The 17,625-nt window shown below is 43.1% G+C and overlaps 1 protein-coding gene across 1 annotated transcript; it reads left to right on the forward strand.

The window, feature by feature from the left end:
- The first annotated feature begins 5,730 nt into the window (after positions 1 to 5,730).
- Positions 5,731 to 16,892, forward strand: LOC144720438 (pleckstrin homology domain-containing family A member 5-like). The gene is made up of 6 exons (XM_078597240.1): positions 5,731 to 5,798; positions 7,779 to 7,859; positions 9,196 to 9,348; positions 12,628 to 12,729; positions 14,867 to 14,975; positions 16,849 to 16,892. Exons 2-6 carry the CDS (start codon positions 7,782 to 7,784, stop codon positions 16,890 to 16,892), a joined length of 486 nt encoding a protein of 161 aa, XP_078453366.1. The 5' UTR covers positions 5,731 to 5,798; positions 7,779 to 7,781.
- The last annotated feature ends 733 nt before the right edge of the window (positions 16,893 to 17,625 follow it).

The raw sequence follows: 17,625 nt of genomic DNA on the forward strand, positions 1-17,625 counted from the left end.
ATGTAAGAGCTTCACATGCTCTCAAACCGCACACATGCGTATGACTGAAGCTCACCCGACACTTCTATTTTTGGTCAGCTTGGGCAGTGGCAGTAAATGACTGTAAAGAATGGAAATACTATATTGTTATATACAATCTATTGTTTTTGCACTATTAACAAGAGGCCAGGGGTCAGTGTGTAACTCGGTTGATGACAAAATTTACATCCACTGAGTCTGTTAGCCAAGAAAAGTCTGTTCGCCTCTTTCCAGTGTAGATTAAAAAAACGTGTGCATTTCACAGCTCATGACACGGCCTTTGCCATGGCACACATTGGTGAACCCAACGCTGCCAAAGATCTTGCCAGAATACCCTGAGCGATTGAGATCTCTGCTGTATCTGACAGCCTGCTTAGACTAAGCAGTCACATTTTCCAAGTTAAAAATTCTTCGTGTCTTTATAACCACGTCTTCTTGACACCGAATAGATCTCGTCAAACCAAATATCACAAACATGTACCAAAAGAGTAAATGCATACAAAATAGCAGTAAATACACAATGCGGCACACACTTGACACTTTTCAAAAACTCCATAATAACTGCCAAATTTGCCAGATTGCAAATCCCCCAAACACTCCAAAACAACGATGAAACATTTGTCTGGCATTGGTTAATGACCCATACACACTGTCCACACTGTACTTGCTGCTCTCACGAATTCATACAATCCCTACAAACCCTAAAAATATCCAAATGATCTCAATAATCCTATAGTGTATATCCGTGTGTGCTTAATGTATAATTATACCAGTGGCCCTTAATACAGACTCCCAACATTGCAACCTTTCTTCACTCATCCATTTGACACGCTCTCACACCCCCCGTTTACCTCATAAATACTCCAGTGAGTCCACTTAGTACACTTGACGCTGCAAGAATCCCTTGGAAACCCTTTGCTAAACACTTGCCAGCTTGACAATGTACTCTCGAAATACTAAACTCTCAATTTTACATTTAGAATTTCCGCACACCCTCCTACATTCCCCCCAAAATTTCTACACGTGCTTAGACGTTGTTATTAACTCAACTCAACCACATTTAAACTAATTTTATTGTATGTCCCAATTTGAACAAAACGTATCCAAATCCACATGTTTCAAGCTACATGTGAAGTATTCGGAATGACGGCGGGAAACCACTTGACGGGTAGCACACTTTATTTTCACTTGTCTTCCACAATAACACGTGTGGTCACTATTTCTCACACTACACACTCCACCTGACACTGGTGGTTACTACAGCTCACGGTACACACTCCACCTGACACTGGTGGTTACTACAGCTCACGCTACACACTCCACCTGACACTGGTGGTTACTACAGCTCACGGTACACACTCCCGGGCACTCCAGCCCTGTAGCGTCCGTGGCGCTACAGACCCACCCCAGCTTGGGCGTGGGTCTCGACCTCTGGGTCCCGCGGGCCGGCCCTCACACAGACGTTCGGCCCCGGGTCCCAAGGTCCCGCCTCTGGGCCACACAGGGCCCCGGTCCTCACAAGGACAGCGGGACTAGATGCCTCAGGGCCCTATCTCTTCCTCCTCCGTCTTCTGTCTTCACTGGTCACCAACTCCCTGTGCGCCTGCGCGCACCGCCTTATATAGCCTCCCCTCCCGGGAGACGGAGCGTATGCGGACCGCGACGTGAGCACCCCCTTAGTTGACCAATCCCCACGCGCTTCCACACGATCCCTTCGCTGTCAGCGCGCGTCACCGATACCCAGCCAATCACTGCCTCACAACCCATGACCCCGCGCTGACCCATGATCCTTCACCGTCAGCGCGCGTCACCAACACACACAGCCAATCACTACACGCTGGCACACGATCCTTACCCCAGCTTGTATCACCACACACATGTACAGATTTGGTATCAGTCGAAGCCCGTCATTGGTGGATGTGGAAGGAAAATGTTTTTTCCACGACCTTATCCAGCGAAATTCTGGGAGCTTATGTGCATTAAAAAACCAAAAATTGTGCACCCTCGCAAAAATAGGCTGCCTAGAACATACATCACAGCTGGCACAGGAAGTCGTAAGAGAGTGTCCTTGGGCTTGTTGAGAGGTGCTGGATGGCCGGTGGGCCTGCGTGAGAAGCTGTGGTCCATGTGGCCATGCCTGTTACATTTATAATTTCCCCATATGAACGTATTGGCGGTATAATGATACAAAATAAAAAATTTTTCCGCTATAATTATTTATTTCCCCACAATTCGCAACCCAGGTAAGAAAATATTGCGGGGTGGTGGTGCGTCAAAATCAGTTCTCGTGATCTATAAGCAGTCGGAAAACAATGTTATCAGCAGCTAAACACGAAGCTTCACACTCTTTGGTTTTATAGGTAAAGTCACGTAGGTAAAAAGTAAAATGAAATAAAAATAAATTAAATCACGACGTTTCGGAGGCAACACAAGCTTCCGTCTTCAGGTGGCACCGTCACAGCAAAATTGGATGGGCCGAGGGGGAGGGTTAAATTAAGCCTCCTTTTGTTATGCTGCAGGGGGTTAGGGGAAGGCGCTGTGTGCAGGTGATGGTAAGTGGTTAAAAAAGGGGGGACAACTAAACAAGAGGCAGTATTTAAGCTGACAAACTGGTTGCCTTGCAGTTTACTGCAGTAAACTATAAGGCTGCTAAAGTTTAACTTTGGTTAATTTGGTTAACAAATGGGGCTAATCAAGCTGGAAATAGAAAACTGGAAGAAATATGAATGGCTGTACAATTATAAGGCAGCTAAAGTTTGACTTGGTTGGTTACATCTTTTCAATGATTGCTCAATTTGAAACCATCCTCTCCGGTGAAGTTGTGTCTATGTTTGTATATCTGGATGGCTTCATGGACAAATCTCTGGTAGTATCCGGGAGGTTTAAAGAGTACTTTGGTATCGGAGAAAACTATATCATGGGAACCCGCTGTGTTGAAACAATGATCAGCTACGGCCGAAGAATTGTTTCTGCCGTGTTTCAAATCTGATTTGTGCTCACGAATTCGGTCGGAAATATGTCGTTTCGTCTCTCCGAAATAGCAATTTGTAAACACCGGGGCACTGCAAGTCAGGAATGACATCCTTCACGGATGGGATCAGATCCCTGATTTTGTGCACTGTATTGAACCGGACCTGGATCTTGTGTTTGTTTAGAATTTTGAAAATCTTTTTGGTAACGCCTGCTATGTATGGCAACGTGATGATTTTGATCAGAGTTTCAGGATCCATCCTGGCTCCTCCACCCCCCCCCTTAACCTTTATATAGTCTCGTGTCTCTTAGGGTTCTCTCCACTTGATACAGTAATTTTGCTGTGACGGTGCCACCTGAAGACGGAAGCTTGTGTTGCCTCCGAAACGTCGTGATTCAATTTATTTTATTTTATTTTTTACCTATGTGACTTTACCGAAAAAAACAAAGAGTATGGACCCTTGCAGTCACGACAACTTCAAATCTAGAACGAAGCTTCACAGTCTATTACCATATAGCAGCTCCCAGCCTGATGACGATTGGCTGGCTCCGTGTACCAAAGGCAGATTTGACTCCTCGTGCCCTAGATTTGGAGGGTTCCAAGATTAATTTCTGGAATCATTTCTTGGCGGACGGGGGCATCAAAAGATTATGACTTCGTGTCACACGTTAGAATTGGAAAGCAAGCTGCTGAATCTAAGGCAACTTTTGATGGAGAGTCTGCAGCTCACTCAAGGGGCAACAGCGACATCGTCATAATGTTTTATGAGGACCCCGGTGTGTTATGCTGCACCGGTGGACCGCCAATACGTCCATTTATTCCAAGGCAGAAACACCCAGAGCGCCCCCACCCCCACCCCCTCTGATTGCAAGGAGAAAGCTGGAGCTTTGTCTACAGGTCACCTAACATAGCAATTACACACAGACAACAGGCACGTTCGCATTCAGAAACTTATAAAATTTAGATTAAATAAATAAATAATGATGTTAACACTTTTTTGTGGCCAATGATTTGCTTGTCAAGTAAGTGATAACAGTATACAATTGAAACACGAATAATTTATAATGGTTTGTGTGCATCTATTATTTTATTATCAGTTATTCATTTATCAATGGTTGCCTCACATTGTGGCTAAGCAATAGCTTGGAGTTTTACTTCTAATTTTAAAATTGGAATAAAATGGACCTGACGATTATTCACGTGACTTCTACATTCCTACTAATACTCAGTGATCTAATTGCAAAGTTTTAGCTCAATTCGAGAGGGAAAAAAACATCTTCACAATTATGCTTATAAGTGTTATGAAATTCGACACCTGCACCCGAAAGAGCTTATGTGCATTGCAAAATGAAATGCGTTGATTTTCGCCAGACCACAACGTGTGCAAATGATGGTAAATGAGGAAAGACTGAAAGTGAGAGGATTGAGTGAACGAATGAGTGGGTTGAGTAACAATGAGATGATTGAGTAACAATGAGGGAGTAAGTAGTTGAGACATGAGTGACAGAATGAGGAAAGAGTGTGCAAAAGAGAGAATTACTATGTTAGTGAATGATAGATGTCAGTCTCAAGTGAGGGATTAAATTAGTGGCATGCTTGCTTGACTGAGGTTAGAATAACGATCGTTTAGTGATGAATCAGCGCCACGGTGGTGAGGTGTTAACTCCCTCGCCTGGTATACAGAAGCTCGTGGGTTCGATCCCGACTCGTACGCCTGCTGTATATTTGGAGTTTGCGTATTCTCTGCATGGTCAAGTGAATTTTTCTCCAGGTCCTCCGGTTTTCCCCTCCACATTTAGAATCAACATCACACGTTTAGAGTATTTGGCTGCTATAGATTTCCACACGATAAGCCACTTCGTTGAGCTATCATTTGTGGCCAGATCGCTTCTGAAAAATAGAAAGTTCAGTGGGCCGTACCTGGTAAAACACTAAATAGTACAACAAATTACTGGGGATTTGCTGAATATAATCACAAATAAGAACTACATTAATTGATTACGCCCACTACTAGTGCCTGGCGAGTGTCAAGTGAGTGGGGATAGGGCGTGGGTGTCTGCTGAATTTTAGGAGAGTAGTTGTGTCTGATGAGTGTCAGCAGAGTAGTAACCGGTGAGTACTTGCCTCGTGGTGTGGTGTTTGGTGTGTGGTGAGGGTCTAGTGGATGACTGGTGAGTGGGTGTCGTGGGAGCGATGAGATGTCTGTCTGGTGAGTGGTGTTTGATACAGTGCCAGATGTCAGGTGAGTATCTAGTGGGCGAATGGCAGTGGTGTTAGGTAAGTGATGGGTATCTGGTGACAATGTCAGGTGGTGAGTAGTGAAAAGTGTCTGGTGAGGGTTGACATTGGCCAACAGGATGAGGAGCAGCCAATGGTGAACGAACCAGTCATGGGAGAATGGTTGATAGAAGGTGGATTGATTCGAAGGGGGTGACAACCCGGTCTGTAGGACGAGTTGCCCTATAGTTTGCCATAAGGTGCCTGAGCAGGTGTTCCTATGAATGTATGCCAGGATTTGGGATGTGCATGCGTCTGCTCCTAGCGATGTCTGACGCAGGAGATATATTCCTCAAAAAAGTTTACAGAGAGACAGTGCCACGCAGCTGTGATTAATCAGCAATGGTCACAACATTGTTAATGAGCACCCACTGGACAAAATACTGAATTCAAAACGTTGGTCTGGCAAACTGAGTTGAATGTGTACTGTTTGTAATTGTGTGTTTGGTTTTCATTGTGTGTGTGTTCATAGCTGGTGCATCAAGATAAAAAGAATTACAGCTCGTCCGCGATTGAAGAGTATGACACAGATGTAAGGTGTCATTTACATTGTATTTACCAATGACATATAATCACGAGAGTCTTTTTTAAAGAAGATCAGTTAAATAATACGAGGCGGACAGCACAAGAATGTATAATCACATATATATAGGGTATATACTGCATTTATGGTGGCCTTATAATTAATGGCTATAGACAGACCTCGCTTAGCACGATGCCGTAGAACGCCGATTCGTTATATCGCTCTTTGTCCTGGAGACATTTATTTTACAAACAAAAAGTAAAAAAAATCAAAACATCTATAAAGCACTTATGAGTGAGAACACGCTGCAGCGCTGGCTTAGGAAACGTAGCCACCCCCATCATTCACTCAGCTAATGAGAGCGACGCATGGCTCTGAGCCAACCAGACCCCACCACTCCCCGCGATTCGATTATCACGATTCATGCCTCGGTTTACATTTCAAAAAAAATGTCATAGCCAAGTGAGAACACTCAAGAGTTTCAGGCTCCATCTATAAGAATCCTCACCACAGAAGTGTGGATGGAGGGCATCATTAAAATCACCACGGATGTCCTGGAGCACTTTTCTGAGAAAGACCCGGACTGGGAAGACAGCAGCAGCTCCTACATCCTCAGTTTAACACGTAGTAGGCTTTCGCGACCAATATCTAAAATAGAGGTGTATTTTTTGGGTTAGATCGTGTAAATATAAATGGGTCGTGAGCAGCCAATGCCAGGTATTGCAATTTTTGGACCCAAAAAGGACAATATACATGCATAATGTACATGCATTATGTATGTTGATTTAACTGTGAATAACCCAACCAAGAATGGATATCTATTGTAATTTATATAAATACGTGAATCCCTCCTCTGGTCTTCACACTTGATTGGCTCACAAGTGACAACATCACATTTATCCCTGTTAAGACCAAAACAGGAGGAGGATTTCCGCAATGAAGCCCTCATAATGCCCATACGAAAGACAACGCTATCGGGAACGCTTCCCCATATATACAATGGTTATTACGACCCCTTTTAGTGCGGATTCAGTTAGCGCTCACTTATTCAGGAATGCATCTCGAGTGCTAAGCAAGGGCTGCCTGTATCAGTCTTTGCTCAATTGAGGCTATTGACTAGTTCTAGGTCAACAGCTGTCTAGTCATACCATTCAAGTCACGTCAGCATCTGATACATTTCACACAAATTCAACTGTCAACTCTTTGACCTTTTTTCAAATTGTGTCCCAATGTAATAATATTGGAAAGGATTTTAATGCTTTGTAACACATCGTTGGCATATCTGTTGGGCCTATTGTCTTTTTATCACATAGTGGGCATTTGAAATGAATAGACAACCTGTTAATTACAATGTCTTTACACCTCATGCCCTGTACTAGTCTGGTTTTGCCACACATGGACATATTGTTCAGCCTTGTGGTAAAGTGAGGAAGTGGGCTGAGTGTGGGGTTAGGAGAGTGAGGATGTGGGCTGTTTAGCACATTCTGGGTAAAGGTAAAAGGAGAAGAGTAAAATAATGTTGAGTGTAATTGGGATTTATCTGCCGTTTACTGCCCATACTTTATTGTAGGTGGTGCAATATCAATGGGTGAAAATGCACCTTGTTCAGCATTCACGGCTCTGCCACAGTGAATGCAGGAGTTTCCTCTCGTGAAGAACACTTTGTTGTTGTCACTGCTCCATGCTTCGTCCTTCCTCGTCCCCATGCCACGTGATGCCTGACCATTTATAAGACGGCCACAACTTTGCGTTACGAATCTTACTGCGTTCCTGTGTTTCTATTGACTCAGCATTATAAATGTATTCAATTTTACAATGCCATTGTTTTGTTTCCATATAGATATAATTTAGCAATGTTTTTTATTTAAATTTCACGTGCACGAGTTTTAGCAATATAAGGCGATTGCCAGTGAAGCATCTGTAAATATTGAATGGGTAATGTTGTTTGTCTTTTGTATGTTTTGTGGTTGATATATCCACGCCCATCAGTCGATGCTCAGTAAGCTGTGCGAGGAGCATACAAAGGCACAGCGACAGACTCAGAGGTTGCAGCAACTACGCCAGGAAAAGGTATTGACATTACAACAACTTCACACATTTGTAGAGGAGTATTGTGAGTAACCAATGAGGGGGCAAACAGAAGGAGGTGCGAGCGGGTTGACAGTCAAGGTTGACATAACATCACGGGTTGCGTTAGGGCTTCGGAGAGCACCTTCGGGAACATGGGCGGGGCCGAGCTGGGGGGAGGAGCCACCCAAGGGGTTCTTAAGGGGGACCCGTGACGAAGGCGGGGTCGTCGTGGGGAGCCAAGGTAAGGATTGGCTGGAAGAGGGTCTCCTTGTCGCAGAGCAGTGTTGGCTGAACCGTCGCTCTGGGCAGATGAGTGGGAGAGCCAAGGGGATAGCCAGGGATATGGTCCCGTAGTATTCAGTAAAGGGTCGGCTGGAAGAGGTACTCTCTCTCCTAGTCGCGGAGCGGTGTTGGCTGAACCCCCGCTCCGGGCAGACGAGTGAGAGAGCCCAGAGGGTAGCCTAGGGTAGGACCCGAATAGTACTCAGTGTCCGGAGTGAAGGACCGAGATAGAGTGCACCTACACTGTGTGAGTGTAGGATGTGGAGTGTGACAGTGTTTTAATAAACGACAACAGCCCTTCTAGTGTTCCTCGTCTCCGCGTGAGTCTACTGCACAACACATTTACGTGGCACTTTTGAAGATGTAGACCTCACAATGCGCTTAGCAAATTCATCTCTAATATATTGTCTAGAGGAATGAGTAAAGGATCCAAAAATCTCGAGTTTTCTTGGTTAATTTGTGAATGTGTTTTGTTCCGTACGAATGATTTCAGATCGCTTGCTATGCCTGGAGCAGAACTTTAAAAGGCCAAGTGTAGTAAAATAATGATGCAATATTCAAGATAAAGGTGCCCTGGCAACAGCATTTGTTTGCATTATGATACAATTGCGTGACATTTTGGCCCAGTACATGTTAATCTAAATGTGCCGCTAGAGTTTCGAGTTTGTTTTAATCTGTTATACGGATGGTTCACTTTAGCCAGTTGCCCATCTATTTTTACATGGGAGATCCGTGGAGCATAAACACGGGAACAAAAGAAAGACAAAAACATCATGTTAATGCACAACAATCGAGGAGGTACTTAGTCGTAAAAGCGAAATGCACGCAAATAAAACAAGATCAGTGCAAATATAATGAGATCAAGAGGCGCCAAAAAAAAGTTAGGTACAGGTACAATAAGCTGTTGTACTTTATCTTTCTTCATAAAATATCGTAATTATGATCCATCGCCACATAACCGTGTGTCTGTTACGTGCCTCGGAGTAATATTGTGCAGAACACCATACAATGTGAACGTTTAGCATTCAAGAGACACTGCAATTGTGTCCATCAGGAGCATCTCGAGGACTTGCTGGTGAGCTTGCACAGGCAGTCCGTGCAGCTGCGGGGCCAGTCTCAGCCTCCAGACCCTCACCTTCAACAGCAGCAGCACGACCTGCAGCAGCGACTCGTCTCCATCCGAGCAGAGATATCCTGCACCACTTCGGTAGGTCAAACGAGCATTGCGTTTTCCGCATCTTAAAAAACACACACCATGCATAGAAGGAACGACACGATTGGTGGTACTTTTTCATCATCAACAAATGTTTGCTGTTTACTTTACGCGTGAATACAACTCGTATAGCTCCAACACTGGTGCAATCCTGCTTTGTATTAGGCCCTGCACACAACGCGTGACTGCTTTGTAATGCATGCGAGCACCCTTATTGTTCCCTGCAGGTGTGTCCACCCGTTCGTTGTTGTTGTCGTTGTTGTTATCATTGTGGTCGTTGTTTTCTTTGTTGTCGTCGTTGTTATTGTCGTCGTTGTTGTTGTTGTCGTCGTTGTTTTTGTCGTCGTCATTGTTTTTGTCGTTCTTGTCGTTATTGTTGTCGTTGTTGTCATCGTTGCTGTTGTCGTTGTTGCTGTTGTCGTTGTTGTTACTGTGAACCTAGAGCACCTGATGCACAGCTGAAAGGTTTTTAGTTGAAATGCTCGTTCTGGTTCAATTTCTCCAATCATTTCCCTGCCGTGGATAAAATGCGTCCTTGTGGGAAGCCATTAGCAGTTGTCCTATGCTGAGACAGATTCCTGCCATAGGAACGTGGAATTTACACTCCTGGATTAGGCCTACCATTGCTCGTTTGTGTATGTATGGCGAAGCACTGTGCGTCACTGCATTGCTTGTAGGTTACTGTATTTGTATGTTTCAAAATAGTAACATAAAAGAGAGATTCTTATGGCTCGTTTGAAATAATTACATTCAAGGCAGCGATCTCCCTTTTGATTCATCGCCAAGATGACAGCGTGTGTAACAGCAATGTCTTGATGCAAGTTCCCATTAAACTTGTGTTTGTGTTCAACTGGATACAATTTTCTCACTTCAATAACTTTTCGTGAACACCGAATGCGCAACATTGTAACAGTGTTCATCTTCATATTATTCCGTTTAAACGGCATTCACTTTCGATAAACAGTTATTTATACATTGTTATTATTATTATTTTGATCTAGAAATCTTCATTGAGTCTTGGGACCGGTTTTCATGACGGGTGTGCACGTATATTTTTTAAGAGTTAGGGTTTTGAATGTGTGAGGCAACCAGATATGCCATGCTTACAAGTAACTAACATATATGTGATTTATTTTACCGCACATCTTTTAAGCTATTTTAACCCATTCTTAAAATGTATGCTTTCACTTGATTACATTTTTATCACGTGTAAAGGGCTCTGAGATGTCCTGGTGGGAAGGGTGCTCGATGAAAACTAATTGTTATTATTGTTACTGACATCTCCTGGCTGCCTTGCATCACAGCAGGTTTGTAGTTTCACAGAGCTTGATATGTACGTATGTTGAATTTATTTCCTACTGGATATCTATGAAAAAGAGCTGTATAGGTCATCGGATTCCTCCAATATAAATACATTTTCTGAATCAGATTTTTTTTCACGGGATCTCGCTAACTGTGCTAATCCGAAGTGCGGGGGAAGGCCTGATAAAGTCTCCATAATACATCAACCTAATTTACAAAGCACTGGATTTCAGGCCCATGCCACCAACCATTTGAAATTTCTTTCGATGCCATGTGCTGCCATTGGGCAGCATGTGTGCAATAAAGTGAGCAGCACATGTGCATTTAGGTCAAACACATGATGGCATTGAACCCAGAAATTTTCCTCGTGACGCCAGGAAGAAGTTCTGGTGGTCTCCCCCAGTGTGTATTCTGTTGTTAATAACACTATCTTTTGGACAAGAGACATTTTTATAATAAATATGAATACAACAGCAAACAAATTGGACAAATTGTTCAATCGAGAACTCTGGAGGCATGGAGCCAGAGCTAAAATACCTTTTCTATGACAGCCTGGACAGGTGAGAGCCTGAACAGTTGATAGTCTGAACAGGTGAGAAAGCCATGAGCTGTCACTTGAAGGTAGATGGTGCTTAGATGCTGCGTATGTACAGTCAGGAGAATTTCATATGGCTACTGGTGCAGCTACTGGGAAATTACGCTCAGCAATTAGCCCTGGTTCTGGGTGCGAAGACCAGTTTACTATATGTGCTCTGCAGGACGCAGCAGTTTGCTGTGGTCAGTGGAGTGAGAAGGATGGAGAGGTACGGGGGGGAACACCTTGAGAGAGCTTTTTCTTGTTCTTCTGATGTTGATATATGATATCCATTTGACTGTTTCAGGAGTAGCCACATGGATTTGTTTCGGATTGCCGTTAAATTATCCGATTGGGCAGTTGTTCACAATATGTTGCATAGGTCTGATATGTCACACCACCACAGTCACGAACTGGACTCTCATTAATTTTCCATTTGTGGAGAAAGTGTCTACATCTTCCATGGAGTGTCTGGATCTAATTAAAGGAGGACCAGGATCTTCCCTGGTAGGTCAGATCCTGGTTGGAGGATTGTGAGGTTGCAGGTGCACCTAATACCCCAGAATTGAGCATGATAGGTTGTTTTAAGGCCATTGTAGTTTGTTGTGGTGTTTAGTCTGATGTCGTAGTAAAGACAGGGTTGCAATACATCAACACAATTTCCGACTATAGGCACAAGCTGGAGTGTTTTGCTGACTGTAGTCGACATTGGGGCGGATGTGCCACCAGGCCCTGCGATGGTCACCACAATGCCTTTATTGTGTGGATGATGTGGTTTGTTGAGTGAGAATGGTGATTCCAAGGTAATGCTGAGGATTTTTTAAACTTATTTGAGAGATCGATGGTGGATCCAACGATGAGCAGTTTTTGTGGGAGTGACGATGTGGTGAGTCACTGCCATCGGGGTTTTGTCGGTGATGTAAACAAAACCGGTGCTGTAAGGTTGAGGTACAATTTTAATGGTTGAGTGGGCCCTAAGCAGTTAAGGTGGAGAGTATAATTGAGTGTCGTCGGTGTAGATTTTTGTAGTTTATGCCGTGACTATTGATGAGACGACCAATTGGGGAGATGTATAGGGTAAAACACCTATTCTTGTTTTTCATACATTTTTGGGGAGATATCGACTCGAAAAGGAAAAGGGCCCAGCACGGGTCCATGAGGGACACATGCAGTGTACGTCATGGCATGGGTTGGGATCCTGCCAACCTTGATGTTATTATGACCTTCTTTCAGAGAGATACGATGCGAGCAACTGTAGAGCTGTGCCCCTGATGGGCCATGGTATGAGCCATCAAATTTTTATTTTTATTCCATCTTACACCTGCCTTCGTTTTTACTCCCTCCTCGATGAAGATGCACACCTGTCTATGTTTACACCACGTTGTGTGTGTGTGCAGGATGTGGAAAAGACGTGGGCTGACGGCAACAGGCTGGAGCGGGAATTGATCGCTATCAGTGCCCGGTTGCAAAATGATCTGGAGGGTTTACAACGCAGCCAGGTACAATCCGTTCCTTACACTCGTTATATTTCAATACTGATAATCTCTAATTTTTATAATTACCACACGTCCACTATAATTTAAAGCTATTTTGAGCAAAAAATTGCATTGAGTACAATACCAGATGACCTTATTTAACCAATATTTTAATCATTTTAGGGATTTTAACAGCTCAGTGTAAATAACGTTGCACAGAAAAAGAAGGTAATGCCGTACTATAATTTGACTTATGTGTTTTGGATATTATATTAAACAAAGCTTTCTGATGTGCCACATTCAGGTCCTATTATTTTGGGAAGGCTAATGTCACTGAACCATGCAGAAAATCCAGTGGGTCGTGTGGCTGAATTAGAAGCATGCATTTAGATTATTTGGCTGCTATACATTTCCACATGATAAGCCACTTCGAAATAGACTTGCAATGAATCATACTCCAGAATTGTTACTCGGTTCAAGAATGTGTAATGACATGATGACACCTGCTGGTTGGAAAAGGGAAGCACGGGTACAGGCATCACTAAAACATCATCCAATCCCAAAGGGAGCGGTATCTGGGCCAAATGTAAGGGGCGGGTCTGGCCGAGATACTCCGGGAACCTGCGGGAAGGTTCCACAAAAGGGTGTGGCCAGAGGCGGAGCCGAGCCGTGCCTGTGGCAATATAAGCGGAGGCGGAGGAGGACTCGTGGTCGGTGTGTGGAGTCTTGGGTCCGGACTGCGTCACTGCTTTCCGTCATCCGGCCACGTGGTAGATCTCCTGTTGAGTTCCACCACCCTCACCAGCATGCCGTCAGCCAGGGAGTGGCCGGGAGTGGATGGGTGGAACCACGCCGGATGATCGACCATGTGTGTAGCCTGTAGGGACGCTAACATCTAAGTGTTGTACTCGGAAAAGGAGGAAAATAGAGTTGGCCTGTGTTGTGCCCGTATTTGAAATAAAGAAGAGTACCCTCTACACGACGTGTCGCGGAAGTTGCTCAATACAAATGTATTCCTTTTTGTATTGTTTTTACCACATCGTTTCTATTGTTTATTATTTTTAATTTACGACTCATTTGTACAGTTTTGTTCAAATCTATTATCCCAAATGTAAAATTGGCATATGATTTGCATACTTTCTAAATACAGCAATCATATGTGTTGACGCATGTGTTGTCAGTGTAGGAATATATTTGAATTGATGAATTAACAGATCGTTCCCTGATTCCATCATCGTACTCAATGAAACTCAGCATTATAGGTGGATTGAGTAACAGCAAAGGCCAATTTCTGTGTTGTGGTATTGAGGCTGCACTTCCGTAGTCCAGATTTAGAAGCCCCCACATGACCCGTGATGGACCACGACAACGACTCTTCCCAGAAATTATGTTGCAAATAGGTGGGCTTGATCTGGTTCAACATTGGAAAGGTTAAAACACAAACCTGCCTTCACAAGCACAGAATGCCTCCAATAAGACAGGTGCATATATGTTGACGAAGAATCTTGAAGCAGCCCTATGGTCACATGGGGGCCTGATTCCCCTCGGTAACCATAGTGGAACTTTTGCTGGGTGGCAGCCCAAGAAAAGGAACGTGGCCGAGAGGATGACCACCACAGAGATGGAGCGATGAGATCAGCTCTTGTGCGGGAGTTGGATGGATAGTTGTATACCGCAGGTCCTCGTGGGATGGCAAATACGTGGGACAGCCTTTGTCCAGCTGTGGATGGAGCTTCACTGATGATGATGATGAAGAAAGCTGTTAGCTTGTGATCGCACATACAGTATATGTGTGGCTTCAGTTGGTTTAATCGCATCAACAATTTTGCAACTTTTTTCTCTTTTTCCTTCGCCTTGAAGAGCGGCAGTTGTCTACAAAGTGATATTAAAGTATATATATATTGCTCGTGCTAACATCTGCAACTTTACCCAGAGTGTCAACACACATTCGTTATGATCGGTGACTAGTTCTACAGCGGAAACTGTGTTAAACATGCAACAGCAGAACACATTTATCTTTTGACTATTGAGGTATTGATAAATCATAACTAACTTTAGTTTTTCGTGATCTCGTAATTGTGCGAGGGCACATTTGTTGAGTAACCTGTGTTTTTCTACTACGGTGTTTGCGTGCCCTCGATGTGCTTTCGATCCTTACTAGTCAGAAGCAGTTGAACGGCAGCAAGCACACATTGAAAGGGAATTGTGGAGGATCCAGGATGTTATGGGAGGCTTGCAAGCAAGCGAGACAGAGACCGAGACCGAGACAGGTAATTTCACACCAGTGCGCATTGTCACTGACTTTAGTTATATAATATGGTATCGCCAATGCTGTTACATATTATTTGTTGTTGTGACTTGCTGACCTGTCCATCCTGGACATCTGTGAAAAAAGAGCTTCATAGCTTATCGGATACTTTCCCCAGTTTAAAAGAGTCTGATTCTGATATTGTATTGTATGTGTTCAAATACGGTGAAACGTAGTCATCATCGTTTGTGATCTGCAATAGCCGGGAATTTGTGAGTCTGTCCCTGACATCAGAGACACAAGGGTCAACGTAAAAATAAAAACGCATATTGAAAAAAAAATGCGACATAGACAGCTTAAATGTCAATGTTGAAACGTACTCTTAGTTCTTTCGGTGAAGTCACGTAGGTAAAAAAAATTAAAATTAATAAAAAGATCAAAACAATAAAATCACGACGTTTCGGAGGCAACACAAGCTTCAGTCTTCAGGTGAAACTGTCACAGCAAAAAAAAAATACAGATATTTTGCTGTGACAGTTTAACCTGAAGACGGAAGCTTGTGTTGCCTCCGAAACGTCGTGATTTTATTGTTTTTTTAATTAATTAAAATTTCATTTTTTACCTACGTGACTTTACCAAAAGAACTAAGAGTATGAATCCTTGCAGTCACGAAAGCTTCAAATCTAGAATGTTGAAACGGTCTGGTTTTGCCTCTTAGCAGTGGCACAGTACAGCTGCACACTGCGATGTCATCATGTGATAAAATTGGTGTGCGTAAACTTCATATATAACTACATATTTAGCCAACTCATCTAAATGCGAAATCTGTCCGTGGCTAGCCGAGGTTTTACCGTATACACACGAATATGTTTATATGTATAGTAAACCATAAAGCAATGTGTGTTTGTACTTTAAACACTACAATTTAAAGCTTACAACTGTGTTACACACAGATAACTATTTATTAGGGAGGACAGAGGACAAGGAAAGACCTTCAAACCCTCTGCTGCAGCGAGGCAGAATGCCTTCACTTCCTTCTACTCCCCAACATGTCCAACAGGTATGGAATGCCGGGGAAAAACACTTCGCTTAATCCATAGCTTTAATCCATAGCAAAAACAGTTCCTGAACGAGAATTGTAAGTTGGCTGGATGGATGGTGTTGTAACTGACACAGCCATCTCAATATGGGAAGGTTGGGAGTTGAAATATAAAGTTGTGAAATCGTGTAATAATTACTTTTCCGGGAGTGCCACGCTGAGTCTGAAGACTCCCTTTCAGGGTGTCCTGCATCAGGATATTTGGTGAACACCATTACCAATGTTTGCTGTGCCAGTGACACGTAGTGAGCACTCTCCAACTGCTTGAGTACGAATCCTTTTGTGTGTGTTACAGATGCACGTCATAGCCTTGCAAAGTGCTCTATTACACAACATTGGTCAACATGCTTTAATGTGGTGTGTTTGGGCATCTTATGCTTTACAATCAGAATATCCTTGTTTCTTTTGTACTACTTGAGAACACATTGATTATTCCCCTCCAAGGGAGACCGACGTTAACATACAGGGTAGAAAAAGAAGATAGGTTTGGCAGTGGTTTACAAGAACTTCAGGCAATAGCATAACTATTGACTAATTTATAGTTGAAGATAATGAACATCCAATGTGTAATGTGATGCATAATCAGTTCACGTATTCCAATCGGGTTTACTCCATCACATGCAAACTCTGGCCTGCTTTATATTTTGGAAGACTGCCAAATGCCTTGGCAACAGATTTGATGATAAGTGCGTTGAGATCTCGTATTTAAAGTGCGTCATAAACCCTCCATCACCTGACGCGAGCAATTAATGAGGTTGTCACGATGAACAAACGCGCCAATTTATGACTGCTTCAGCAGCGCCAGCAATAGCGTTGGAGGGCAATGTCACAACATTGTAATGGGTACGACATGAGATCGCTCTCCAACGCACCACCGGTAGGGTGCCACAGCAGTAATAATAAATTGGCAGATTTGTTCATGCGACAACTTTATTAATTGGCTTTGGGAGGTGGAGGAGGGTTTATGACACAATGTGACCCAAACAAACAAATCCATTGTGAATCGGAATATTGGTCATGAAAGCCTTTGTGTTCAATTTGAGTGTGTTGTGGTTTGTATATACTTTGTACATGCCTATACATATTACTATAGGCCTAAAAATAATAATAGGTTTTACCATTTCTGGCAATACAACAGGTTTTAAGATTATTGTCATCCAATGATATAGCTGCTCACCCCGAGCTATAAATGCTCTGATGCGTGCATTGTCTTTGTACTGTTTGCCTTTAGTGTTCTCTGGTTTGATACTAGTGAGACTAGGCCATAAAGAAGCCTGTCTCTGATGTAGGCTCATCAGTTGCCAAAGACAATGCGTATATTATATTATCAAGAGCCTGTTTTTGCAATTTCACCTCAAGTACGTGTGGTTAATGCATATTTGATTCTTTGCCAAAGGTTTATATTTGGTGTTTGAACATTTTAATATCTCCTGTTGTATTTCCAGAAAGGTTGAAACCTATTCTTATATTTTCATACTTTGATACTGGCAAAAAAGGCCCCATGACACTATAAGCCTAATTACACTCTCATTGCAAGATCATTTAAACATGTTGGAATTATCTGAATACATTG

Source organism: Lampetra planeri, chromosome 8, assembly GCF_965212315.1.
Source record: "Lampetra planeri chromosome 8, kcLamPlan1.2.h2, whole genome shotgun sequence".
Lineage (NCBI taxonomy): Eukaryota > Metazoa > Chordata > Hyperoartia > Petromyzontiformes > Petromyzontidae > Lampetra > Lampetra planeri.

Coding starts and splice junctions, on each gene's coding strand:
- LOC144720438 (XM_078597240.1), top strand. CDS start 7,782: ATGCTCAGTAAGCTGTGCGAGGAGCATACAAAGGCACAGCGACAGACT. Junction 9,349..12,627: donor AGATATCCTGCACCACTTCG/GTAGGTCAAACG, acceptor GTGTGTGTGCAG/GATGTGGAAAAGACGTGGGC. Junction 14,976..16,848: donor AGAGACCGAGACCGAGACAG/GTAATTTCACAC, acceptor TGACTGCTTCAG/CAGCGCCAGCAATAGCGTTG.